General features: G+C 36.5%; 1 protein-coding gene across 9 annotated transcripts in view; it reads right to left on the bottom strand.

The window, feature by feature from the left end:
* The window catches only part of LOC121951372 (uncharacterized), a 29731-nt gene extending 4527 nt beyond the window's left edge, over nt 1–25204 (bottom strand). Inside the window, exons 1-49 of one of the 9 annotated variants that reach the window (XM_042497665.2) lie at nt 25086–25204; nt 21154–21209; nt 20956–20982; nt 20758–20826; nt 19782–19835; nt 18508–18561; nt 18054–18113; nt 17922–17963; nt 17761–17826; nt 16258–16329; nt 16130–16180; nt 15279–15383; nt 14844–14915; nt 14700–14750; nt 14121–14189; nt 13618–13683; nt 13375–13446; nt 13159–13221; nt 12985–13056; nt 12174–12242; nt 11103–11177; nt 10817–10876; nt 10574–10630; nt 10217–10282; nt 9746–9817; nt 9565–9621; nt 9405–9476; nt 8777–8836; nt 8605–8679; nt 8457–8522; nt 8307–8375; nt 7353–7418; nt 7199–7267; nt 6423–6488; nt 6147–6212; nt 5234–5302; nt 5091–5141; nt 4278–4343; nt 4103–4168; nt 3943–4014; nt 3761–3823; nt 3296–3367; nt 3150–3209; nt 2242–2313; nt 2001–2063; nt 1770–1832; nt 819–893; nt 533–572; nt 324–375 (exon numbers count right to left, since the gene is read on the bottom strand). In XM_042497665.2, coding sequence (XP_042353599.2) covers nt 324–375; nt 533–572; nt 819–893; nt 1770–1832; nt 2001–2063; nt 2242–2313; nt 3150–3209; nt 3296–3367; nt 3761–3823; nt 3943–4014; nt 4103–4168; nt 4278–4343; nt 5091–5141; nt 5234–5302; nt 6147–6212; nt 6423–6488; nt 7199–7267; nt 7353–7418; nt 8307–8375; nt 8457–8522; nt 8605–8679; nt 8777–8836; nt 9405–9476; nt 9565–9621; nt 9746–9817; nt 10217–10282; nt 10574–10630; nt 10817–10876; nt 11103–11177; nt 12174–12242; nt 12985–13056; nt 13159–13221; nt 13375–13446; nt 13618–13683; nt 14121–14189; nt 14700–14750; nt 14844–14915; nt 15279–15383; nt 16130–16180; nt 16258–16329; nt 17761–17826; nt 17922–17963; nt 18054–18113; nt 18508–18561; nt 19782–19835; nt 20758–20826; nt 20956–20982; nt 21154–21204 — 3065 coding nt within the window. In that variant the 5' untranslated portion in view covers nt 21205–21209; nt 25086–25204. Of the gene's footprint in view, nt 1–323; nt 376–532; nt 573–818; nt 894–1769; nt 1833–2000; nt 2064–2241; nt 2314–3149; nt 3210–3295; nt 3368–3760; nt 3824–3942; nt 4015–4102; nt 4169–4277; nt 4344–5090; nt 5142–5233; nt 5303–6146; nt 6213–6422; nt 6489–7198; nt 7268–7352; nt 7419–8306; nt 8376–8456; nt 8523–8604; nt 8680–8776; nt 8837–9404; nt 9477–9564; nt 9622–9745; nt 9818–10216; nt 10283–10573; nt 10631–10816; nt 10877–11102; nt 11178–12173; nt 12243–12984; nt 13057–13158; nt 13222–13374; nt 13447–13617; nt 13684–14120; nt 14190–14699; nt 14751–14843; nt 14916–15278; nt 15384–16129; nt 16181–16257; nt 16330–17760; nt 17827–17921; nt 17964–18053; nt 18114–18507; nt 18562–19781; nt 19836–20757; nt 20827–20955; nt 20983–21153; nt 21210–23579; nt 23738–24930; nt 25039–25085 lie in introns of those variants that run through there. The other 8 variants (XM_088085136.1, XM_088085135.1, XM_042497664.2 and 5 more) reach the window with 8 other exon arrangements.
* Between the last annotated feature and the right edge of the window lie 1061 nt (nt 25205–26265).

The raw sequence follows: 26265 nt of genomic DNA, 5'->3' as shown, positions 1-26265 counted from the left end.
ATAATATACACAACACTATTAGCAGCAGAAATCTGATCGATGGATTAACCCATAAAAAAGCATCAATTAATGCAAGCTCATTCTAGTTAATTACAGTTTTTGCTAAAAAAAAACACTTGGAAATCATGAGACAATGAACACTGTAGCTACTGTAGCTAGTAATAGTGTGAGTGCTTGCTTCAGATCTGATAGATTCCCTGGATAAGGAAATAGAATTCAAACTATAATTTAATGATGCCCCAGAAATGTCCGCAGAATGCCAAAATATTATTTTCTGGATAATTAAAATGAAAAGCTATCAAAAGGAGAGAGACTATGCTTACGTTTCCTCATCAACCTCTTGGGTATTTGATGTTTCGTTCCACTCTGCCCAACCTGGAAACCAGCCCCGATACAATTAGTCCATGAAGCAAATACATAAAACTGTTTTTTGTTGGTGATTTTAAATATAATATTTACATTTAAAGAAACTTTCTTTGTGTGTGTGTGTGTGTGTGTGTGTGTGTGTGTGTGTATGGACACTCATACTGACCTTTGACTGTGTTCCACCACTCCATCAATTCATCAGTTTCCTGAAAACAGAGACCTTTGTCAATGAAAAAGTATTTAAATGATTTAATTATAAATTTACATATAATTTTTTACTTAAATACTTTGGTAACCATGGAAACAGCTTCATACACCCGACTGTAGCCATAGTGGCCAAGATTTGCAAAGCTGAATAACGGGTAAGGACGGCTTTATAAATCTGATGAAAAGGATGCATTTGCATACTTCTAGCTATGTGCATGAATCTACGCATGCACCCTAAAACAGACCTCCTGAGCTTCGAGAGGGTTGTTTTCAGTAGGATAAGCTGCCATCTCCACAGGCTGGACCTCCACTATGCTCTCCTGGAAAACACACACAATAACACAACTTTGAGACACTCAGTTTAAAGTGTTAACAACTGTCACTACCGTTTTTCTGTGTGCCGGTCAGCATCATGAGGACACTGATACTCACTGGTCTGTGCAGTTTTGTAAAGTTGACATACAGCAAAAGGTTAATTTCCCCTGTAATTAACATCACAAACTAACATGCCTTTATGGTGATGAACAGCAGTTTGTCCTACTACTTATTGCTTGCTGCAGTGGTACCAGTGAGGCTGTGCTTCACAAACAAAATACACAATCAAATGAAACTGTAATGGTATCACACGAACAAAAATATTATTACAAATATGCATAGTACTACAAAGATATACTGTAATAATCATACTGTTTTACACAGTCTGAAACTTTTATAAGAAGCACTTAAGTTTCCATTACTGTTTCAATTTGCATTTTCTCAGTAGTCAAGCGTCTCATTACATCATTATTTTGACACGATGTTATAAACTCTGTCAAGTTTAAAATAACTATACACTACTTGTAACATTTTTATTGTGTCGGCTATACTTAAAAATGCGGAACTGCATCATTTTACTTCCATTTTCATGAACTAGAACTTTTCTTTGTTTTTTTGGGGGGCGGGGAGGGGTTACAAGCGTGTTCCTGAATCTTCAGACTATCTTGTTACAGTTTTATTTGGGGTTCATTTAATTATTCATTGCAGCAGATGTTTGTAAACCAAAGACTGACTTTAACTTTTCAATTAACAGCTGCATGAAGATCTGGATAAAAACTTGGTTTTTGTGTTGTGGATTGGATACTTGTGAACCCCAGTAAAATGTTTTTTTCTTCTCCTTTTCTTTCAGAATATCTACTTTATAATATTGTCATGCAAACCTGTGCTGGGTTCAGCTCCTGCAGCTCAACAGTCTCCTCAATCAGAGGCATCTTCTCTGAACTCTGTGGAGGAGAAAGAGAAAGATTAATGTCATTAACTTAGTGATAAGCATTAACACATATTAACAAAACACAACTGTGCAATTATTCAGATCCCTTTGTGGTAATGTACAAAGTAATTAAAGAACAGGCTCAGGGTTAAAACAGCACAACCCGGGGATCAACACATACCTTTGAGGTTAGATTAAGCTTAGGTATTTCGGGAAGAGTTTTCTTGACTCGGAATGACACAACCTGAGAAACAAAACAAAACACAGAAAACAAAACATTTTCAATGAGAAACAAAAACTTAAAAGAGCAAAATAATCCACAAAAGTCTGGCTACTGTTGCCATGAAGGTGTTAAAAAATTACTGCCATATATCATTTGATACACTTTTGTTCTTGCTCCAGCTGCTTTCTCAACAACTCACTCGTCTTTTTTTCTTGATAGTTCTCCTGCGTCTCAGACCACCTCCGCCTTGTTCCACCGTGTCCTCACTTTCCTGGAATTTAAGACAGAGATGACTGACACATGACACAAAATCAGGAAATTCATAGGGGTCATCTAACTTGCTTTGGTGCTTCTGTATATATATATATATATATATATATATACACACACACACATATTATTCACATTGGGTTTTTTTGTTGTTGTTCATAATATGCAAATCAAATCACTAAATATGTTCTCTATCTATTTAATTCATCTTCAGTTGCTTTATCTCAAATAAAAAGATTGATACATCAAACACCCCAATTCTGAATAGCCCGACTATAACTTTACTTTCATTACACTTTACAGGTGTGTAGTTAAGATCAAAATGAAGGGCTAGTTTAAAGATGGGTATGACCTGAAGAAGAGGGCTGGAAGTAGGGGTATAAAGAAAACAAGTTAAAATAAGATAAGATGAAACAGAACTTAATTCATCCTGAGGCAAATAACTGCCACAGCTGCAATGCAAAGTTGGAGGAGTGCAGATGCAAAAAGTGCAATTTACAATGGATAAAATAACAAAAAAATGCAAATATATTCCAAATGTAAAATAAAGTATTTAGCAAATATAAAACCTAGGCACACTAAAGTTCAAATTATTAAACCAAGTAGACCAAGTGTGGTCTCAACATATACAATGCCAAAAAACAGGATGTAGGGAAGGGGCCTTTGACCCCCAACTTTAAGCCCCTGGTCCACATTCATTTTCAGTTTCACATTTATGTATGCAACTGAAGAGATCCCATCGAAGATTGTCTGAAGTTATAACTACTACTGATTGAACAAATTATACAAGTCTTGATAAACATATCTTACGCCTCTCAGTGCCGATGATATTCATACCTGCTTTTCAATTGTTTTGGGCGTCCTCCTGAATATTCCAGCAAATCCTCCTTTTTTCTCCTGTTAAAATAACATGAAGCATTCATTCAACTCAAAAAAGTCAAGATACAGTCAAAAAGAATAATACACTCTACACCAAGACGCACTTTTTGGTCGCTTGTAGCTTCAGAAAGATTATCGTTACTGGTCGACAATTCACGAGGTGCTGAAAGATCACCCTTAAAAATGACACAACAAACAAAAGTAAAATCATGAGTAAAAATTATGGGATTGAAGATCTATGTCAGATGTTTAGTGGGAGAGAATTAATAAAAAAATAATAAAGGTTGGCTTAAATATTTTAAAATTTCGCAAGTCATTGTGCAGAGACTTCATTTCTTTTATTTGATGTTTTTGGCTTTAAACCTAAGCATTGTGTTGTGAGTGTGGTCAACGCCTCGTAAACACTCAAATGTCATTAGCGTACACTTTCTCTTATACGAAGCAAGGGTCCAAATACAGAGGGTGTCATATGCTTCACAAATCATATAGCCAATTGAGACAAATTTGTGATTTGCAATACTGTGCTAAATAAATAAGACTGATATCCACTGACTGGGAGTGGCTCTCACCTCATCAGCTTCTGTGAGGCTGTCACAGCTGGCAGACAGCTCCTTCATCCCACTGAGAGGATCCTGGAAAACAAAAAGGAATTTCAATATTTTGTGGATAATTGGGTTTGTTTTTACTTGTGGAAGAAGCATTATCCACAATATGAGTATCTTAAAAAAACAAAATGAGTTCATTTGGTCACCTGAGTCGCGATCGAGCGTGGAGCTGGTTTGGGAGACTTTTTGAAGATCCCTGCCAGCCCTCCAGTCTTCTCCTTAAACATACGAAACATTTACATGTTAGTATCATATTAATCGAACAAAGAAAAACGAGCTGAGATTGCGACCGTCAAACATTTGTACCTTTGATGAGTTTACTTCTAACAGATTTTCACTACTGCCAGATAACTGTTTATCTTCATTTAGTTCCTGAAAGCACACAAAAGACATAAAACATAAAAAAGAGTAATACTCATACAAAGTTCAGTAAAGTGGTGTGATATACTGTAAACTTTGTACCAAACGGTCATTACTGTACCTCATCTGTTGTAGTCCCCTCTGCTGGTTTAGTCTTCTTAAACATGCCGCTGAAAATACTTTTCTCCTGCAAACACATAAACACTGTAAGTGACAATGAAACTACATCAGGCATATGTCTAATGTGTTGTAGTTAAGAGTAACATTTAACAGTACTAGCATGTTTAAGAATTAAATTTTTTAAGCTTGGGCTGAATTTAAAAAAAAAATCACAAACCTAAGATAAAAACATTTAAATATTCATTTTTAAATGCACATGATTAACTGCATGTTTAAATACAATAAAGTAAACAATTATCAGTATTTTTTGTGTTGATTATCCTTTTTTTTGGCTAAAAAAGAATAAATAAAAATTTCTCTACACAAAGTTCCAAGATAATTTGAACCCTGCAAAGAGACTTGCGTTCCCTTTGGAAGAAACATGTTTTTCAAAACCAATCATCAGCCATTCTGACCATGTTCTGTCCAGTGAATTAAAGCTGTAAAGCTGCCAGGCCAGTGTTATGATGTGCCCCTCAGAAAAACAAATAGCTGTCACCACTTACATATTGTTTTTGTATTTAAAGGATGTACATTGATGACTTTTAAACTTAATTATTTACATAAACTATAAGAATTGTTTATTTTCTTTGCTCAGTGTTACCTGGTATCCATCTATGGAGCCCATGTGAACCTGTGTCTCAGACATATAACTGCCTCACCTGAGTGTTTTTTAATGTTGTATGTTCTATGTACGGTGTGGAATCGGTAAAGCTGCAAATGAATTAATACCAATAATGATAAAACCAATAATGTTGTCTGAACTGAACATTACCTTTGTGTTTTCAAACAGGCTGTCATTACTTGTTGACAGCAAGTCCTTGTCCTGAAAAAAAAGAGAAAAAGATGTTTTATAAGTATGTACAACAACAGATGCGCAGACAGTGATACCAGCAGTGTAACGAGTCACACGCTGACCTCTGAAGCTGCCTCGTCTCCAGACGCTTTGGGTGTTTTCTTGCGAAGTCCACTGAACAGCCCTTTTTCCTGATGAGGGAAATGCAAATTAGAGCAAAGTTTTAGAGCAAAGTGTTTCCATTGAACTGATTAGTTCAGTTTTGGACATTTTGTTGACAATCTTCTCTCAACTGGTTCTTGAAGAGAGACTAAAGGCTAAACAGGTGGCTGTTTCCAATTAAAAATTTGGACCAAACTTAAGCCTAATTTTGCGCAAATCATTTTCTTATTCAAGCATTGCAGATTAATATAAAGATAAGGAATATATATGTAATCAAGTGCAGAGGTAGGTTTTATGTTGAAATATGGTAATTATTTGGAGTTTGGTTCTACATTTTAGCAAAAGGTAATTGCAAGTATAAAGTAAAAAAAAAAAAACAGTATTAGAGTCATTGTGGGTTTAAACATTTGTTAAATCAGAAATGTGGATGTTCATGCCAAAGAGCTTGACTAATTTTGACAAGAAGAAAATAATTGATAAATAGTTAGGATCAAATCTTTGAGGCAATAAAGACCTCATAAATTCAAATGTGAGACTACTGAATGATGTTTAAGGCCTAATATTAATAAAAATTGAATTTAAAACATTTTAAGACCTGCAGACATCCTGCCTTATTATACTGGTGTAGTTACATTTATAACAGATCCACAACATTTTCTAAACACATCATATCTTTAACACCCAAAATCTTGAACTGAAAAGTAACTACAGCTGTAAACGTGCTGTAGGTTCTTTGGGTAACTCATGACTTTGCAACTTTTTGTTTTAATCAAAGGAACATTGTTTTAATGTGTGAGGCAACACTAAGGAGACATTATTGTTAAACTCTTGGGAAGATGCTGCTGTGAGTGTTTGCACAGGGCGGACACTGACCTCGTCAAACAGGTCGTCAATGCTGGCTGATCTTTTAAAAATGCTGGCCAGTCCACCTTTTTTCTCCTAAAACAGAATTTTTCTCAGATGAAAACATTCAAAAATAGAAGAAAAAATCAAAAGCAAAAGCTAAAACTTCTTTTAATCTGGTCTACTTCAGTGTCTCTTAAACATGTTGCTAAATATGTTTTTTTCCTGAATTATAATTTGGTTGTTGGCGAACTTTCTTTTCAAACACATTTTACCTGCAAGCTTCTGTTGCATTATACTACTTACCTTAGTGCCGCTATTCTCAGATAGGTCATCATTGCTGGCCGACAGCTCCTTCTGAGCCTCTCGTTCCTAAAAAAAAAAAAAATAAATAAAAATTAATGAACAAGTGACATTGTGTTGCAGGTTTAGAAACTCAATGCACATCCAGGAAACAGTCATTCACCGGTGACTCCGTCATTTTTCAAGACACTTTGGGCGTGATCACCATTTGGTGGTGAGTTGGATCAGGTAGCAGGGTAGGCTGCCAGACAGGCCTGGTAAACCCTAACGTGTAGTGAGGTTGAACTGGGAATGTCTGGCAGAGGCTCCTGTCCGCAAAGACTTCAACTAGCACCTCCGAAGAAGTTTTTGTGCATCCAGGGGGAGGTTTGGGACATGGAACCTCAGTTGTCCATGTTCAAAGCCTCCATTGTGGAAGCGACTGCTGAAAATGGTGGTCAGTGCCTGCCTGTCGCGGCAGCAACCTAAGAACCCAATGGTGGACACTAGCTGAAGAAAAAGCTCCTCAGCAGCAAGGCTCCAGGTGTGGATGAAATTTGCCCTGCTAAGCTGAAGGCTCTGGACATTGTTGGGCTATATCAGCTGACACGCCTTTTCAGTGTTGCATGAAGGTCAGTCTAGGATGGTGGTTCCCATTTTTAAAAAAGGGGACTGGAAGGTGCTTTCCTATTATCGGGGAACTACACTGCTCAGTGTCCCTGGGAAAGTTTACTCTAGGGTGCTGGAAAGAAGGATCTGACCAATTGTCTCATCTGGCCTGAGAGATCAAATCACAGTACCTTGTCTCCTGCTGCATCCTCTGCTGGTTTCTGCGGCTTCTTAAACATGTTGCTAAATACGTTTTTTTCCTGAAACAACATTTGCTTGTCAGTGAACCTTTCTTTTTTTTAAACACATTTTATCTACAAGCCTCTGTTGCATTTTACTGCTCACCTTAGTGCCATTATTCTCAGATTGGTCATCATTGCTGGCCGACAGCTCTTTCTGAGCCTCTTGCTCCTGAAAGACAGAAATTAATGAACAGGTGGTATTGTGCTGCAGGTTCAGAAACTCGCTGCACATCCACTAAAGGGTAATTCACTAGTGACTGTCTTTTCAGACACGTTGGGAGGGATCACCATCTGATGGTGAGTTGGATCAGGTAGTGGGAGAGGCTGCCAGACAGGCCTGGTAAACCCAAACTTGTAGTGAGGGTGAACTGGGAACGTCTGGCGGAGGCTCCTGTCCGCGAGGTCTTCAACTCACACCTCCAGAAGAACTTTTTGTGCATCAGGAGGAGGTTTGGGGACATAGAATCTGAGTGGTCCATTTACATGGCCTCTACTGTGGATCGGCTGCTAAAAGCTGTGGTCAGAAGGTCATCAGCAGTGCCTGTCGCAGCGGCAATCGAAGAACCCTCTGGTGGACACCAGCTGAAGAAGGAGGCCATTTAGGCTTGGTTGGCCAGGGGTCTCCTAAAGCAGCAGACAGGTATCAGTTGGCCAGAGGGGCTGCAGCTGAGGTGGTTGCTAAAGCAAAAACTTTGGTGTGGGAGGAATTCAGGGAGGCTACGAGGAAAGACTTTCTGTCTGGCAGACCAGGGTGATGGTTCCCATTTTTTAAAAAAGGGGACTGGAACGTGTGCCTATTACTGGGGTACCACACTGCTCAGTGTCCTTGGGAAAGTTTACTCTACGGTGCTGGAAAGGAGGATCTGACCAATTGTCTCATCTTAGAGTGCTCAGGGATCCCCAAGGAGGAGCTGGAAAGCACTGCTGCAGGGAGGGACATTTAGAGTGCTTTACTCAGCCTGCTGCCCCCCCCAACCTGGCCCCAGATAAGTGGGCGATGGATGGATGGACGGATGGATGGATGGATGGTTTAATCAGTTAAATCAAATCACAGTACCTTGTCTCCTGCTGCATCCACTACTGGTTTCTGCGGCTTCTTAAACATGTTGCTGAAAATATTTTTCTCCTGAAACATAATTTGGTTGTTGGTGAACTTTCTTTTCAAACATAATTTATCTACAAGCTTCTGTTGCATTATACTACTTACCTTAGTGCCGCTATTCTCAGATAGGTCATCATTGCTGGCCGACAGCTCCTTCTGAGCCTCTTGCTCCTGAAAGAGAGAAATTAATGAACAGGTGACATTGTGTTGCAGGTTTAAAAACTCACTGCACATTCAGGAAACAGTGATTCACCGGTGACTCAGTCTTTTCTCCAGACGCTTTGGGAGTCTTTTTGAGGAGTCCACTGAACAACCCTCCACCTTTCTCCTGATGACACACACAAGGAAAAAGTATTTAGGAAAGTATTTAGAAATCACACTGCTGTTTTGTTGACATTAATTATCTTAGATTTTAACCCACTGACCTGTTTGTTTTCAGATAAATTCTCATTGCTTGTTGAGGGATTGGTGCCAGGAGACTCGTCCTATAAAAGGGGTTCAGAAGTCAGAAAAGTAAATGTTTTGTGAGGAAACTAAGTTAATAAATTATTTTAATATTCAAGATGTGTGGTACCTTAATTATAAATAATTTGCAAGCCTCTGTTAGAATTTGTTTCTTGTTATCAGTATTGAGTAATAGAGAATATTTCATGAACATATATGTGCATGGTTTTGCATTACTACCCACATAATAATTGATTATCATGGGATGCATGTGCCAGATTGTTATGTTAAAATAGTAAAATCATTCAAAAATTCACAATGTTAAGAAATATTTTAAAAGAAATACTGAACCTGCACAAACAACAAATAATTTTCATTCAAAATCTTTCACCAAATTTAATGCAAATCTGTCAACAATTTTTCAGATATCCTGGTAGTGAGGTAATTAGGGCTTAACGATGCGCACCCCCCATCCTTTAATCAATAAAATCACTGACATGATCATTAAGACTTTCAAGCATACCTAAAATGTTGAAAATAGAAATGTTACATTCAAGAGTTGGAGTTCATTTAAAATAGTTTAAAAAGGTTGACAGATGATATTTTTACCTCCTCAGGCTGACCATCTTCTGCAGGTTTGGGAGTTTTCTTGAATATTCCACCAAATATTCCTCCCTTTTCCTAAATTGTGAATATTCAGACAATGAATGCTTTCTTTTAATGTGAAGTTATTTAGGAATGTTTTTGAATGATAATAAAAAATACTCACCTTAGTGTTGTTCTCAGAAAGAGCTTCAGTGCTGCCTGAAAGTTCATTGTCTTGGAACTGAAAAAAAAAATCACAAACTGTTAGACACTACAGATGTTTTCTTTAACCACTAATGCCTCAGCTTAAAGGGGAGCTACATCAATGGGATAACTGAAAGAGACCTGAAGAAAACAGTCCTTACTTCCTCTGTAGGAGGACCTTCGACAAGTCTAGAAGACTTCTTGAGTTTTCCCTTTAAAGCACCTCCTTTCTCCTGCAACACAGATGACATTTTTTCAATACTTAATATTTACATTACCACTCCTAGACCCTCCCAACAAAGATTATTGGATCAATTAATTTAGTTTTTTAATTAATTAATTAAGAAATACATGAAAGACATTACATACAACAACAATGAGAAAGACAGGAAATGAAAACATAACATAACCTAACATAACCCAAATACAATGTATGTATCTGCAAAGAAACAAAGAACAGAAAAATAACATATTTTTATTAATAATAATGCTGCTTTACATAATAAGACATGCATTAAAACAACTTCCAAAAAACACAATAAAAGGGGGGAAAACTGCATTGAAGTGAAATAGTAAAAACAGTAATTTCCTGGAGTCCAGGGTGATGCCTCAAATCAAACAACCAAACTGACCTTTGTGGAAGCCTCAGACAGACTGTCGTTGCTTGCAGAAAGGTCTTTCTGAGCTGAGAGATTCCCCTGAAAAAACAAGAACTGAAAACTGTCAGAAACAGAGAGCAGCTCTGTACGAAATGGTAGAAAGGGTTAAGAGAAAATCAAATGTGCTTAAATATAACAATGTCTGTCATATTACAAAAACTTTTTCTGCTCCTGGATTACAGCATTTGAGCACATTGGCTAACAAACAGGGAACATGCATCATACTGGCTTGAGCACAACAAAGCGTCTTTTCTTTCTGAAGATTAGACTGCACTTTACAATCTGTTTAGAGTGTCTACATGGAAACTAGACTTGTTTGAGAAGCTGTACCTCTCCAGTTGTTTTTGGAGTCTTTCTGAGGAGTCCACTGAACAAACCACCTTTCTCCTACAGAGAAGCAGAAAACATCTTATTTTCTTTATTTTCAGAATTAGGGAACTTTATCTTTGGCCAAACAGAGCTGCAGATATTTTATCTCACATCTGTTTACATGTTGGTGGTTACCACATGGTGACTCATGTAGTTTCATTAGGTGCGTGGGAAGGATCTGACAGTTTGATGATGAAGACTCACCTTGTTCTCAGACAGGCTGTCAGTGCTGGCAGAGAGCTCACTGTGCATCGAATCTGCGCCCTAAACACAACAAAAATGTTACTCAACCTGTGCGAACATGAACAATAAAACTGTGGACACCCATCATATTTCTTTATTCAAGTACATAAAATGTTCAATAAGAAACCTGTTTTGCAAGATTAAGTAAACAAATGAAGTAAGCCTGACTATGCACAGAGTTCAATGATGCCTTGAACCCACAGTTCCTTAGATTCAGAAGTGACAGTAAAGTATGTAAATGTTTTACCCCCTGCAATCGAGGAGCTTCAGACAATTTGGGAGATTTCTTGAACATTCCACTGAAAACACTTCCTTTCTCCTGCTGCATGAAAAAAAAGATGAAACTAATGTCAGCACCTTTTCTTTCTTTGAGTTACTGGTTTCCTTGTGAGAATGCTTTGGCTAAAATTGTTTCATTGAGATACACAAGAGAAATGTGTAAATCTACATAACTCAAACAAGGCTAAATAAACCTCTTTTCTGTGGGGTTAGAAAAGAGGAAGGATTATGTATTTGTTGTTATTGTTGAAGGCATAGCAGTCTGATTGTTTTGAAAGAGTAAGGGGGAGTCTGAGCAAGATTTCTAGTTTAAATTGTTGTGTACATGCACAAAATACTCTGTTTTTCGCCCTTCTTATGAAAAAGACATTATTCCTTATAAGCTGTTTTCAAAGCTGTAAAAACAATAATATTTGTGATCTCATGCAGCCATGCACACTCCAATTAATGTGCCAAAACATGTTGCTTTTCACATCAAAATGAGGAAAAATGGAATAGCTGCTTGTGCCAATTAACTTAAAAGTTTTTCACCAAGTTTTTCCAAACACCTACTGATTTCGTATTGTTTAAAGTAGGTGTTTTTCTCCTACCAACCAGAAATGTGGGCCTTTCTTTTGGGCATGAATCTCTACCCCACAGCCTTGCACACTGCTGGTTAGTTGGTTTGTGTACAACGCACAGAACTGACCATAAACAGGCAAGAGGCCGTGTGTGTTGTAAAGATCCAACTGAGATGCATATTCCAAATGTGGTGCATACATGTCCAAAGGATTTTAAGAGGACATAGTTTTTTTTCTTGGTTCAAAAATAGAAAGCAATGGTGATGGTAAACAGGAAGCTCAATTTCTAATGTTTTCCATAACTCTGGGAAATACTAATCCCACTCCAAATGTCTAATTTGCATTATGTGGAAAAATAATAATTCCATTACAACACAGGTTATGTTGGGATGTTATACATTTTTCTTAGTGCAGCAGAGGGTCCCAAGGAAACAAAGCATTCAGCCTTCCCAGTAGTTTTTATGCAGTTTCTTTCTTACTTTAGTGGTGTTTTTCTCAGACGGAGTCTCACTGCTGTCTGATGGGTCCGTTTGCAGCAACTGTTTATCCTGAGATAAAGATAAACACGTGATCTGATCAGTGAACAGAAATCCAACTAGAGAGGATTCCCAACAAGGATACATTTAGTTGGTTACAAGTTGCACCCAGTTTGGTTTGTGTGTTAAACTTCTGTTATCACCTTTATAAGTTAATATTTTTTTATATTCCATTAATTAAAAGGTATACTATGTAGGATTTTCCTAAAAAACAATGTGTAGACTCATACAGAAGGAATCCCTCTCACAAACAGTAACAGACAATCCTGCAGATTATACCTTTAACACTTACAAAGGTCCTTTTATCTGCTTGCAACTACATTTGTGTTATAAACTTTTCATCAAACGTGCATTTAAATGCATATGTGCTTATAAATCCTAAATAGGTAATAAGTGTTACTAAACATTTCAAGAAAACAAAAAATGCAGGGAAAAATGTTCACAAAAGAATGCTAGCATTAGGTGAACATACAGGTTTTGAGTATGTTGTTGAAAAATAAAAAAACACTGAAAGACCAAATGTGTTTTAATTTTTTTCTGTGAATGTTTTAATCAGGTGGTGGCCATCACATTTCCTTTTTGCTCCCTAATTATTTTATGTACTATCCAACATTTTCACACACTGAGTTTTATTGACAATAATTCATTTTCTCTAATAAGGTGAGTTAAAAAATTTATTCTGTAGGCTGCCACAAATTTTCAAAACCAATACCAAAGCATCTAAATTGTGTGCAGAAATATTTAGTGACGTTACCTGCCCAGGTGTTCCCTCTCCAGGGATCTTGGGAGACTTTCGGAGAATCCCGCTGAAAAATCCTCCCTTTTCCTGTTGACCATTCACTCCGTTAATTACTGTTACATAATGATAATAATGATAATGCACAAGTTAAAACTGAATCACTTCACAGATGAAAACTCCTGAGCTCACCTTTGTGTTTTCAGACAGATTATCATTACTGCCCGATAGACTATCATGTAGAGACTTTTGGTCCTAAAACAGAAGATGTACTGTTTCAATATGATTATCAGGTCACTGGATTAAACTAATACAACACTCTCCTGGTTTTGTTTGAATTGAGTTTCATAATAAATTTGTGACCTTCTGTATTAACACATAAAGCGATCATGTGTGAGATGCTATCACCTCATCAGTTTGAGCAGCTTCTGTTGGTTTCGGAGACTTCTTGAACATCCCACTGAATATTCCTCCTTTTTCCTGAAACAGACACAAGGAAATTACACATATGGCTCAGCTATGGCAGATTTTTTTTGGTCAAGGTCAGATAAATGAGGGGCATTTGTGCCAAACAATCTACTAGTCTGTGTTTACACTGAAATTCAAGATAACTTTATCTCTGTTGTCATACTGCGACACAGAGCGGCTCACCTTGTTGCTGTTTTCAGACAGACTGTCGCTGCTGGCGGACAGCTGACTATGAACACTCAGATTGTCCTATAACACCAACATGATGTCAAAGAAAAGTGGAAAAAAACAAAAAAGACAAATATAAAATAAATTAATTGTGTAGGATTTAATGACATGTAGCTGTGAGGTTGCAGAACTCAAACTTTTCCTGTGTGCCAACCGTGTATGAGAACTATAGTGACTGACATACAAATGCAAAAACACAAATGGCTTTATCTAAAGCAAGTGTTAGGTTTGGCTGTCCTGAGCAACGGTAGCAGCATGGGGGACTCTGTGAAAGACCCACTCTGTATATAGTTAAGGGTTCATTTTAAAATAACAAAAACAACCATTTTTATTTTCAGATGATTCTAAACTAATGAAAACATAATGATACATATTATACTGTTTATGCAAATACATACCCCTAAATCCTACACACTGGACCTTTTCTTAAAGAGGAAGGAACCATTTTTGCCACTCACCTGTGCAGGTGTCTCATCTGTTGTTTTATTGGATTTTTTAAGGATGCCAGAAAAGAAGCTCCCCTCTTCCTGTAAAAATGTAACAGTTTGTGATAATACATATACACAAAACAAGTCATCTGAAACCTGTGTGCATTTTTTTTAATCAAACCATACATCTTTTTTTTCTAGTGGTATAGGAGCAGCAACATCTGCCAAACACATTTTGACTGAAAGGGATGAAAGCCTCTTGACCCCGACTTTGACGTGTGAACACAGAGATCTCTTCAGATATTTTAGACACATCTCTCAAATAAGAGATCATTTCATGAAAGCAGCTGGATGTTTGGAAACAAAAACTTTCTGGCAGCTAAGGAAACTATTCTCAACTCTGTAGTAACTCCCTATCAAAAGTGATTCCAAAAAGTTTTTATTTATTCATTTATTTTCCCAACTATAGTGAAATCTGTACTGACACTTGGGGCCTCGATCAACCCTAAAGATGCTGTTAACAAGCTGTCTGTCTAGATAATGATAAGGGGAAAAAACTGAAATACATCCTGTAAATCCACTAAAACAAACAACAGAACAAATACCTACTTTATCTTCTGCTTCTTCTGTATTTTCAGAATCACTGTCAGATTTGCTGAGCTGGCGGTGAAATGACAAAACAATGAGATGAGGCAACAAGAGACTAAAAGTGAAAGTTTATAATCAGAAAATGAGCAGAAGAGCTTAAGTTACTGTCACATCAGGTAACGACAATTTCTCTTTGGGAGTTTTCCGGAACATTCCAGTGATCAAACCTCCGAAGTCCTGAATGAAAGGTAGAGAAAACACAAGTTTACCCATGTGATGACAAGCTGCCTGTTCCTTCAATTAAAAGTGAGAAAGTTGAATACTCTCTGTTCCTGTTTGTCTTAAGTGTAAATAATTTGAAAATGAACAAAACTCTTTAACAAAACACTTCACAGGTGATTACTGTGCATTAAAAGGAAATGTCAATGGTGGTTTTCATTTGAGAGCTTTTTAAATCTGATTTTCAATAGAATACATTTCCACGCAGTCGTTTTCTGTCGCTTAAAAACACAACAATAAATGGTTTTGTTTCGTTTGAGAAAGCAGAAGCAGAGCTGGTTTATTAAAATGAGCGGAGGCCGTCTGTTGTTTGTCTCTCACCTGTTTGGTTTCTGCAGTCCTTTCCTGCTTGCTTTTTTCGGCGGTTTGTTCCTTTTCTGAGCCGGCTTCCTCAGCGCTGGCATCTGGATTCGGCTCTCGGCTGACCTAACAGAGGAACTATCTTCAGCACTATATGATCAGTCTAAAAACATCTTTATGAATAGAACCACACAACAGAGGACACTAGAAATTCTACAGGATTACAAATACTGTTAACCTCATCATCTACATTTGCAGCTGCTTTATGAATACAATAAGTAAAATTTACACAAAAGTAAAGTTTTACAGGGACTCAGGATGTGTTTAAGTCCTAAGAAATTCAGATAACTTGCTGGGCACCCTAACAGTCAGATAATCATGTTGGGACTTTGATCTATTCCTTGTAGTATGTCATGACGTAAACATTATAAATACAACAACAAAAAAGACGTGACGTTTATAAATTTTTTTTTTTTTTTTTTTTTATTTTTTTTTTTTAAAAAGAGGTTAAACTTCATTTAGTCTTTATCAGAGAACTTTTGAAAACACAGCTGAGACCAAATAATGCCTACAGTGAATATTAATGTGACAATTAATAACAAATAATAACAGATCAAACCGCTCACAAGGATTTACCCAAGTAGTCTAAGCATTTCTTTTCAACCACCAACAGCACATTTAAATATCTTCAAAATCAAGCCAAACCAGGTTCCCCCCCCCCAAAAAAAAAAATTATATATGCGGCCCCATCGACACCACCACCAGCTGATAAGCAACAATACTTCCCTGTACAAAGTCACCGTTAAACACTGTGAAGTAAAGTAGTGCAGCCACAACCAGCAGAACACACTAAACCACACAGTGCTTCATACCTTTGGTGATGACTTGACTTGCAAACCTTTCATTACTCCCTTTAGACCACCCTGTCAATCACGGTCACATGTCACAAACCAGCTGATGACATCAACAGTGGGACACACATATGAACACGTGCACATACCAGTTTGCTGCCAGGAGCCTGTTTGACTAGGACATCGTCAGTTTTTTCTTCTAGGTCATGGGTTATGTAAGTCTGACAGGGAAAGAAAAATCAAGCAAACACTAAACAACTGTTGTTTCGAATGACCTGCCGTAAAACACATTCTGCCTCCGGTATATAACCTCCTGTACAAACAGGCTCTAAAACACCATTTATTTTATTCATCCCAATACACATGTGGATGCTTAATGTGTTGTTTTTCTTCTATTCATTAATCATAAGACTCTTTTTTATGTAACAACTGTACCACACTGACCCGAGTCATAAACAGCAGCTTACACATGCTGATAAACAACTACTATACGTTAAATACACACTTATGCGTCATACGTGTACACACCCACACACACCTTCCTACCACCAGGAACCTGTTTAGCCAGGCACTGTTTTAAAACCTTTATACACACACGTATTAATTTTGTATCTATATTATATGTATATCTATATATATTTTTAACTGATATCTTTATGCTTCAATTTTCACATGTACTTAATTACTTGGCAGAGGTCATAAAAAGCCAGTATTGTTCAGGATTTGACTGAGCTGTCAGTCATCCAGTTAGTGTATAATTTAGCATAAATACATATATAAGTACTTATATTTATGCAAAATCTGCAAAGTTTGTTTCAACATCTATAAGATGATATGAATATCAAAACAGACTTGCAACATTATTTTGCAATATAACAAAGTTTTGGTGTCTTTGGGGACATTTTCGCAGTGGCAAACAGGAGGTGATGGCGAAAAATCCTAAGAGTTTTCCAAGAAAGGTTTCCAGAGTGGATGCTCCAGATTAAAAAAAAAAAAAGCTCAAAAAGTTCAGAGGAAGGATTTATGTCAAAAGAAGAAAGCGATCAATGCCGAGAACAAATGCGAATTATCACTGGTGTAGTTTTCCTCATTACAGAGCAGTGAAAAAATAAAAGGGATAGGCAGGGGAGATGCAGCTAGCCAACTCAGTGCTCAGGTCACAAACACACATTGGCGGTGTTTGTGTAATTACTGTCACTGCCAAAGGGGGAGAAAAAGGCTCAAATCTCCAGATAACGATGGCACTTTTTTTTTTTGCTTCACCAGTTACCTTAAACTAAATTAAACTGTGTAAAACTGACCACAAAAACATTTTGAAAAATAGGTGACGTTTAGATAGGGGCCTCTTGCTTTTAACTGGTCAGTGTTCAAAGTACAGTTTACTGTATTTATTTTCAATGTAAGATGTTCAGATATATACGATAAGATGCCCGACTCAACACAACTCTGCTTCAAATAATAATGATTTCATCTTCTACCCAACTCTTTTATGGTAACACCATGCTGTGCATTATTGCATACAAGATGGACACAACACAAAAAATGATACAAAATATAAATTTATGAAAATAAAAATGTACAATACAAATGCCTGCCTGCCTGCCTACTAAGTAATTTCCTGAGCGGAGAAGAGCTGCAGGTGCATTTCTTACAGTGAACGAAGGAGTTTTCTCTTTTTGGCTCCATCGAAACATTCCACTGAAGGCCGACTGATCTCTCTACAACAAAGAATATGAAAATAAAGAGGAAGACATTTTACGAACTGGTTATAAATTAGGTCAGAGCTGCGAGTTAAAAGCTTCAGCTAAAATACCTGTTTAAAGTCTGCCTCATCTTTGGGAACTTCCGACTGGCTCTGATGGGGAAAAGAAAAGACAATCACTTTGAAATTTAGGAAAACAAAAACAGAGGAACATGATGTTTCATTGTGCGTGTGTGCATATACCTGTGTGTCCTCAGCCTGTACTCTTCTGCGTTGGCTATATCTGGTCGCAGCGTTCACTTCCTTCACACAGACACAAAATGCTCAGAGGGGAACAACAAAAGGTGTTTGGAACAGGAAACAAGAAACCTTGTGTATGTTCTTTACTGCAAACTGTTCTCAGGCTAAACTGCAGTCTTCAAAGGTTGATGATTAACGTTAGTATCAATAACAAATCTATGCTGACATGAAACAAACACACATGTTCACATAATACTCAATTATCGGCGGACTAGCTAAGATTAGCTGGCATTTTCATGCAAGTGTGTGCACTGCCTAGGAAGTAAATGTTACAAATTGCTTCGCGTTTGGCATTAAATATGAAACACATTTCCTATGTCGAAGTTGAAATGGATTTTGGCAGAATGATTTGCAATGCAAATGATTTTAGAGATTGGAGTATTTTGGTGTACTGCACCTTTTCTGTAGGTCTGGGGGGAACAGCAGGAGCTTGTATCAAGTTTCCATTAGCCTGAAACATAAAAAAGGGGATCTAAAAAAAATGAAATCAGGCTATTTGGACAATAATGCACAATGACTGAATAAAGGTAAGAAAAAGCAACATTTAAGAGGACATGGAGAAAAAAAGGAGATGGGTTTTAAAAAATCCTGAGAAAAACAAATGACGGGTGAAAAAAGATAATGACGATCTCAGCTAACAGAAATCTTTACCTCAGATAAATTCAGCTTCGTTAAATTACAAGAAAACAAACCCAGGCTATATCAGTGTAACCATACAGACCTTTACAGACATCAGACTCGTCAGTTACAACTTGATAGTGTCTAATAGTGTCTAAGTGTCTAATGTATTATTCTTGAAAGACGTTGCAGTGCAAATGCTGTTGTTTAACCATGTACGAGCTGAGATGTGTTGGACTTACTACTATCATACCCCATCTGTCTTTTGGTGCAGATTTGTTGTGATATGTGCTCATGTCGTGACTCTCTAAACCATCAAGACATTTCCTGAGTTAAAGCTTTCCATTTGCAGAGCTTGTTATCAAGTTTAACAGTGACACAGCTATTTCCCAGCCATGATACCAGTGATGTGACTGATTGATAGTGTATCTTACAATCACCACATCCACTGATCAGGCCTATATTCACCCTCAGCAAGCCTTTTGCATGTTATACTAGTGTAGGAGGTGCACATGGAGAGTCAAAATATTTCTCGGGAGAATGCAAAAATGTTTTGCAAGAGAACGCCAAAGTTTCAAAGAAGAACGCAAGTATTCATCTTTTTTTTTACCCGTCTACTTTTTTCCCCCTCATGTTCCCCTACAGACACCGTAATGAACTAATCTTTCATAATTCTTCTTTTTACCTAATATTATTTTTGTGGCATTTTTAAGAGGAAACAGTAGAGATGCAGACAGAAAGACAGGAAACACAACATATATATATATATATATATATATATGTGTGTGTGTGTGTGTGTGTGTGTGTGTATATATATATATATATATATATATATTTTATTTATAATTTAGGAGAAAACTGGACTTTATATACATATATATATAAATAAAGTACAGTTTTCTCCTACATTTACCACAATAATCTCACATGCGGGTTCAATCTTAAGACCTCTGACACATATCATACATGTCCCACTTTTAATTTCTCTCTGTCTGTCTAGTAAAACATGAATAAGGGCAAGCAACGCCAAAACAAAATTAAAAAAGTAAATACCTCATTGTTTGATGCTGCTGATATTTTCATCTGGTATTGTGTCTGACTCAGTTCCTGCACAGAAAATACACATCTGTTTTAAAAAGTAACCCATTCCCCTCATTTCCACTCCTATTAAGTTTGTGACTATTGCAAAAGATGTTACAAATACAGATGTAAATAAATACATATTTAAAAAAACTTTAAGGTATTTCTTTTTATTATTTTTCAAATAGTTATGTGAGGCACATACAATTTCTGTTATTATTAAGCTAAAGCTGCTGCTGGCTAATAATATTAACTAGCTTTTATCAATATAATGATCTTGAAAAGTGACAATTTGGCGTTATAAAAATGATGTGACTGATGCAGTTTTCTTCCTCACAGAGTGGAAAAATCCACAACATCTCCACTAGAACCCTTACTGATTAAATCCATGTAAATGTTAGCAGATGTTTACGAAATGTTTGCCCACCACATATGCTCAGTGGAAGGAAAACACAAAACAATCAGATTATAGAAACTGCATCACATCAGAGCTCTCTTGTCTGAAAAAGATTTGAAATGCCTTCCAGGTATTAGAGTTCCATATATTATTATTCATGCTCTGTATGCCAATGTCAGCTCTTGAGATTGGTCTTGGTCTCGAGAACGGAGTCAAAACCACTTTCTGAGGGTCTTGTCTCTGACTCAACCTCACCTCTGGAATGCCGTTTGATTATTTCTCATGACACATACACATATATAGACAGTATGGCAATAAAGAGGTGAATGAAGAGAAATCTACATATATTAGCTATCTTTGGGTGTTTTATTGGGAATGTGTATCTTTCAGATTAATTTGAGGAGCTTCTATGGTTTGCATGTTCCTCACTTTATGATAAGTGTGTCACACAGTGTGGGACTCGCACTGGTCTGGTCTTCAGCATGCCTTTGTCTTGGCTACTCTGCTATGAGTAAAAACCAAAGGTCTAAATATTATTCATGCTGGACTTACAGTGTCTGTTGGTCGTTGAGGCACCACAGGAGTTGGTTTCTCTAGTCTTTCTGGGTCATTTCTTTTTCTCTGTGAAGACAATTTACTTAAGTGTGAATGTACCCTGCAGTAATTCTTAAAAAACATACTCACGTTACCATGCACACATGATTCTCTGTCACATAGCAAATCAAAGGTTTGGGCTTATTATTAAGGTACCTCGGCAGGCTTTGGAGGAGGTTTAGGCTGTGAACAGAGAAGAAAACATGGGTGTGTATCATTTATATGATACGTTAGTTAAGATTTTTATCAGTGGTGATTTGGGGATTCTTTAAACTCTCCAAAATCAGTATTAGAGATAATAAGACTGTGTTGTGTATAAATGAAGAGTTTTGTGTCAGATGTGAATATTCTTACTGGCTTTGGTTTCTTTTTTTTTACTTCTGGCTTCATCATACACGCCTCCATCCTCTCTGAAAGAATGACAAAAAGTGAGATAAAAGGACAAATCGTTGGTTTGTGCTGATTTTTGATCAAAGAATTTACATTTTGAATGCAAACTGGACCAAACGGAAGTAACAGACAAACACTCTCATCAACTTCGTTAATGTCACAGCATACTGTGTGACAAGCCGTAACAGTGAAGAGAAAAAGGTGTAATTAATAACAATGGCAAAACCTGGATTTCACTTAGGCCAAGTACTATGGACCTGTCCCAAACAACACACTAACAGTATATGTACTAGTTCGTAATTCTTTTACGAGTTTTACATCAACTTCAGACTTTTCTGTTAGCTCAGATACATTTTATCTGACCTGGAGCCTGATAATACTTAAATAACTGAAAGCCAAATAAATATAGACACCTAAAATTAGCCAGAATCCATCGTGTAGGAGCCATGTATTCATTTAGAAAGAAGAAAAGTTTGTGACATAAATATTAATTTGAGAGGGTTTATATTTTCGTATTGTTACATGTTTTTTTTTGGCTTTTGTGGACATTATTTATAAGTTTCATTATTACGGTTATTCGGAGAGTTGGGTCACATGAACATGAGTGGTGACATTGATTATCTATATGATATACCGGCCTTTCACATGTGTCGAGTTGATAGGAGAGAGGGAAGTGGGTCACTGTATTTTTTGTTGAGCGCACTTGTGATTATTTTGACTCTAAGTTTGTGCATGTTGTAATAAGCTGATTCCTTTTTATTAATAATTTACCTATTTTTGGATCTCAGCCAATCTTTTGTTGGTGTGCCAAACAATAGACCAGGCACAGCCTCAGTCTCAGTGACTTTTAGTTTATTCCTGTAATCGCTACACATTGTTCCATGTAAAGAAACTCATATTTGATGGATATGGTGTCATACTGTAAATGCACAGTAATGTTTAACACACACACTACCAACTCTGCAATCACAACCATCATGAGAATGGGAATCTTTTCCTTTTTTATCACCCATCAGGAAGATTGGGAAAAGCTTGTTTTTATTTTCTATGATTCAACTTCCTTAACCTCTGTCACCACCATCCGCAATTTGTTGTTTTATCTCGACTCCTTTATGCAGTTCATTATTGTGCATCAACAATTTCAATTTAAAAAATCAAGCATTTTTTTAATGTGCATTATGACTTTTTTTCAATACACTTCATTTTTCACCCATCTAGCATAAATAAACTACATTTACCTATAGCTACAGCTCTATTAATATGCATTCTGGCTGATCAGTGCACTTAACATAGGCATCATTAATGTTACAAGTAACAGGCATGATTTTCTTACTGCCATAAGTTAAAATGAATGCTGTGAAAGAGGCCTATTTAATATTGGTCCTTTAAATACTGTTTTCTAATGCCTAAATTTGGATCTTTTGCAGCCCTGATTGTCCCATAACACACTTGGAGTATTCAGCTTACGGGCATGTTTCATGACAGTCATTTTGACATTTCATAGTGTAGCTGTGTCATTATTTTCACTGGATGATTTTTGTAGCCCTCTGTGATAGCAAATTTCATATATTTGGCTTCTGACTTGTTAGATGATACAAGACATTTAAATATGTCATTTTGGGTTTGGGTTGTTTTTTTTCACAATTGTCACTATTTAATGACATTTATTAGATCAAAAGTGAATCTTTTGCCACTAATTGAGAAAATAATCAGTTGTACCCCTTTAAACCAAAACAAAAGAGTAAAACTATGGTTTTCAAAAGCACTCAAAAGTACTCCAGTATCAGAAGCCCCCCAATAAAGAACAATCCCTTAGCAGCTCTGTACTAAATAGAAATTCATTTATGAGCATATACTATTTCGCTAGAAAAACATTTCCTTGTAAAACAATATTAGCAGTGGTATGCAGTAACGATACAATAAAAAGAAACGAAATATAATAAGGCAAAACGGAATAACTCTCAAGTACAAGTGCCTCCAAATTGTACAACACTTCTTTTTAATGAACGTTTTGGTTTTTCCACCTCTGTTTTTCATTGCTAACACAATCAAACATTACTTTACAACTGCCACTAGAGTGGAAAAGTCAAACAACCATTAAAACACAGGAGGAAATGCATGTTACAGTTACAGTGGTCACTAACTGAACCATTTAAAGAGGTACTGACATTTCAATACACGCTTCCCAAAAGCGTAATCTGTTTGTGCGGAACTCTTTAGGTGACTGATTATTAGCTTGCATGCTACAAAAACTTTTAGCTAACGTTAGCTAACAACCGTTAAAAAGGTAGCAACTCGTCATTTAAACGGACGGTGAATCATAAATTTAAAACGCTGAAAACAACAAAAGACCAAATCTCGTTGATGCCAGACTGAGCGGTTTCACCTACCAAGTATCTGAAGACAGTTCAGAGACACTTCACATTTCGTTTTAAGCTAATATCATCAAAACAGAGAGCACGGACGGCTCCTTCACTGTCACAATATTCCCAGGAGTTTAAAACTTCACCGCACCCGCACAACAACATCTGCACTCACGAGGCGTTCACGAGCTCCTGAAAAACCTCCGACATCTGAGTTCACATCCGACTCAAGCGCTTCAGTTTGTTCTTGTTATGTAGCCAACACCGTAAGTGGAACTGGATATATTTACCTGACAATTATGTATTAAAAAATATCCACTCCAACTTTAGTTCCATATTTATGATGCATAATTATTTAATACGTTTCACACAAAACTCCACAAAAAAGTATCATTACTTTTACACCAAAGAATGAGCTTGATTACTGCACTTTTAGCCCTCTTCTTTTCTTACTAAAAATTGGAGAAGCCCAGGTAGGTGTTGTAGGATATAAAAACTAATTCTTCATGGTAATGTTATCATATTTATTTTTATTTAAATTTTAATAGATTTTTTTTCCCTGTTGCTCATAAATAAACAGTATAATTTACCATGCACATGCATCATGCAGTATAATTTTTTGTTTTGCATCTTCCTTCATTCTAGATTTTACCTTCTTATTTATTTATTTTTGTTATTTATTTATTGTTTTTGTTTATATTAATTACTATTCTCTTAAAGTCTACGTAATTTATTCGATCTTTATATATATATATATATGTTTTTTACTTTGTACATTGATCATCTTTGGCACACATTTTTTTAAATGGATAACATTTAGTTAAATCTTATCTTCGTTTGGTTACATTCTAGATAATAATTCTGCTTATAGGTGAATTCTTTCATGCAGTTTTTCTTGAGACAACATATAAATGTTTTACAGTTTTATTAAAACCTTGATACATTTCAGAAGTTGGGCTTCATAAAAAAAAAGGGAGTTAATTTTACTGTGTAAAAAAAAAAAAAAGTGATTGATCATATTGGCTTTGCTATTCATACATTTTAAATAACCAGCCCTAGTGTCAACATCCTTTTTAACCCGCAAATATGTCAAACTACACAAGCAAAACACACAAACATTTAGAGATATGCATGAATGTAAAATATGCAGTGCAAAACAATAATATGCACACCACCTTCAGCATTAATTGTTGATATAGCTTCCTTCCTCTTTCCCTTTACATCTCAGCTACTCATTTAGGCTACTGCACACTACCTGCCGATCTCATGCCCCCTTGTTTTACGAGAGTATTTACCTCCACATGAGGAATTGCAAATATTTCCGACACCACCCAAAGGCAACACCACTTACAAGTCGAACAAAGCATCTTAAACAAACCTTAACACGCCCCGAGAGCTTCTGTGCCACAAATGCTAACAGTGAAATCACCTGTTGCACAATGAGGCGACCTCCTGCCACATAAGAGATCTCAGTCCCAAAATCCACACCTGATAATTGTTCCAAAGATAAAGGGCAAAAGTCCAACGTCTCACCTGGTTTTTGCTGAAGAAAACGAGAGCTCTTAGACGGTTGTCTCCTCTCTGGCTTTGTGATGGCTGTCGGTCACCTGGGAGTTGGGCGTGGCCACTTCAAGGTCTACCTGTAGCTGTGGGAGTGAGAGAAGTGCGGTTCCCAGACGGTGTGATTCATTAGTTTCAAGAAAATCCAAAACGTGATGAGAGCTACTCCAAAAATAGAAAACAGTGAAGTAATCATTTTGGAAGGAGTCCCAACCGTAAACACATTGTGAAATAAAAACAAGGAGTTTGACAATATTTTTTATTTTTCATTATTATTCTAGTTAAACAATATTTTCTAAAAAAAAAAAAAAAAAAAATGTCTCTCTAAATGTTGGAAAATATATACAGTGCAGTCAGAATTTTTTTCAGATACCATGGCCTGTTTTTTGCTGATATACATCACTAACCATGAGACCTCATAAAAAAAGCTTTGTACCTAATGATGATGATGATGCTAAAAATAAAAAAATAATAAAACATCACATAAAAGCAAATAATCATATATGTGTATATATATAAGAATAATAATTATTATTGTTGTTATTAATTATTATTATTAATTATTAATTATTATTATTATTATTATTATTATTATTATTATTATTATTATTATTATTATTATATTACATTTTTACATTACAGTGTTAGGGTTCTTTTTTTATCTGATCATCCATCACTGGGACTCTGGTGTGCAAGAATTCCATTGTTGGTTAGTCAAAGTAAAAAGCAACTTAACACCGGCGAAACATCTTTTTTCACACCTCCAGTGCTTTATCTTCTTGCCCTGGCTCAGTATTGTAGGAGTGCACTCCAGGGTGTGGTCAGTACATTGTGAGGTCACCACTGGGTGTGGTGTAACCAGGTGTGATTCAACCTGACCAGCACAGTGCAGGTTTACACCGGTTTGCAGGGTTTCCACTGCATCTATTCTCAAAATTCACATGTGACTTCTGCCAACATCAATCAAACGCTCTGTGTGGCAGCACAAATCTAAACCTAGTCTCATAACTGTTCTGGTACAAGGTCATTCTGTAAGTGTAAAGGGTGACAGAAAAGCATGGAAATGAATCAAAGTAAAATAAGGCTGAAGAGAACTTTGACAAACACATTTATCTGAGTCATTAACGGAGCAAATACCAACTCAGTAAGAGCA

The sequence above is a fragment of the Plectropomus leopardus genome, chromosome 12 (genome assembly GCF_026936395.1).
Source record: "Plectropomus leopardus strain MGB_pleo_1.0 chromosome 12, ASM2693639v1, whole genome shotgun sequence".
In the NCBI taxonomy this organism is placed as follows: Eukaryota; Metazoa; Chordata; class Actinopteri; order Perciformes; family Serranidae; genus Plectropomus; species Plectropomus leopardus.
The sequence above is the reverse complement of the archived record's forward strand: the minus strand, read 5'-3'. Positions and strand labels throughout refer to the sequence as shown.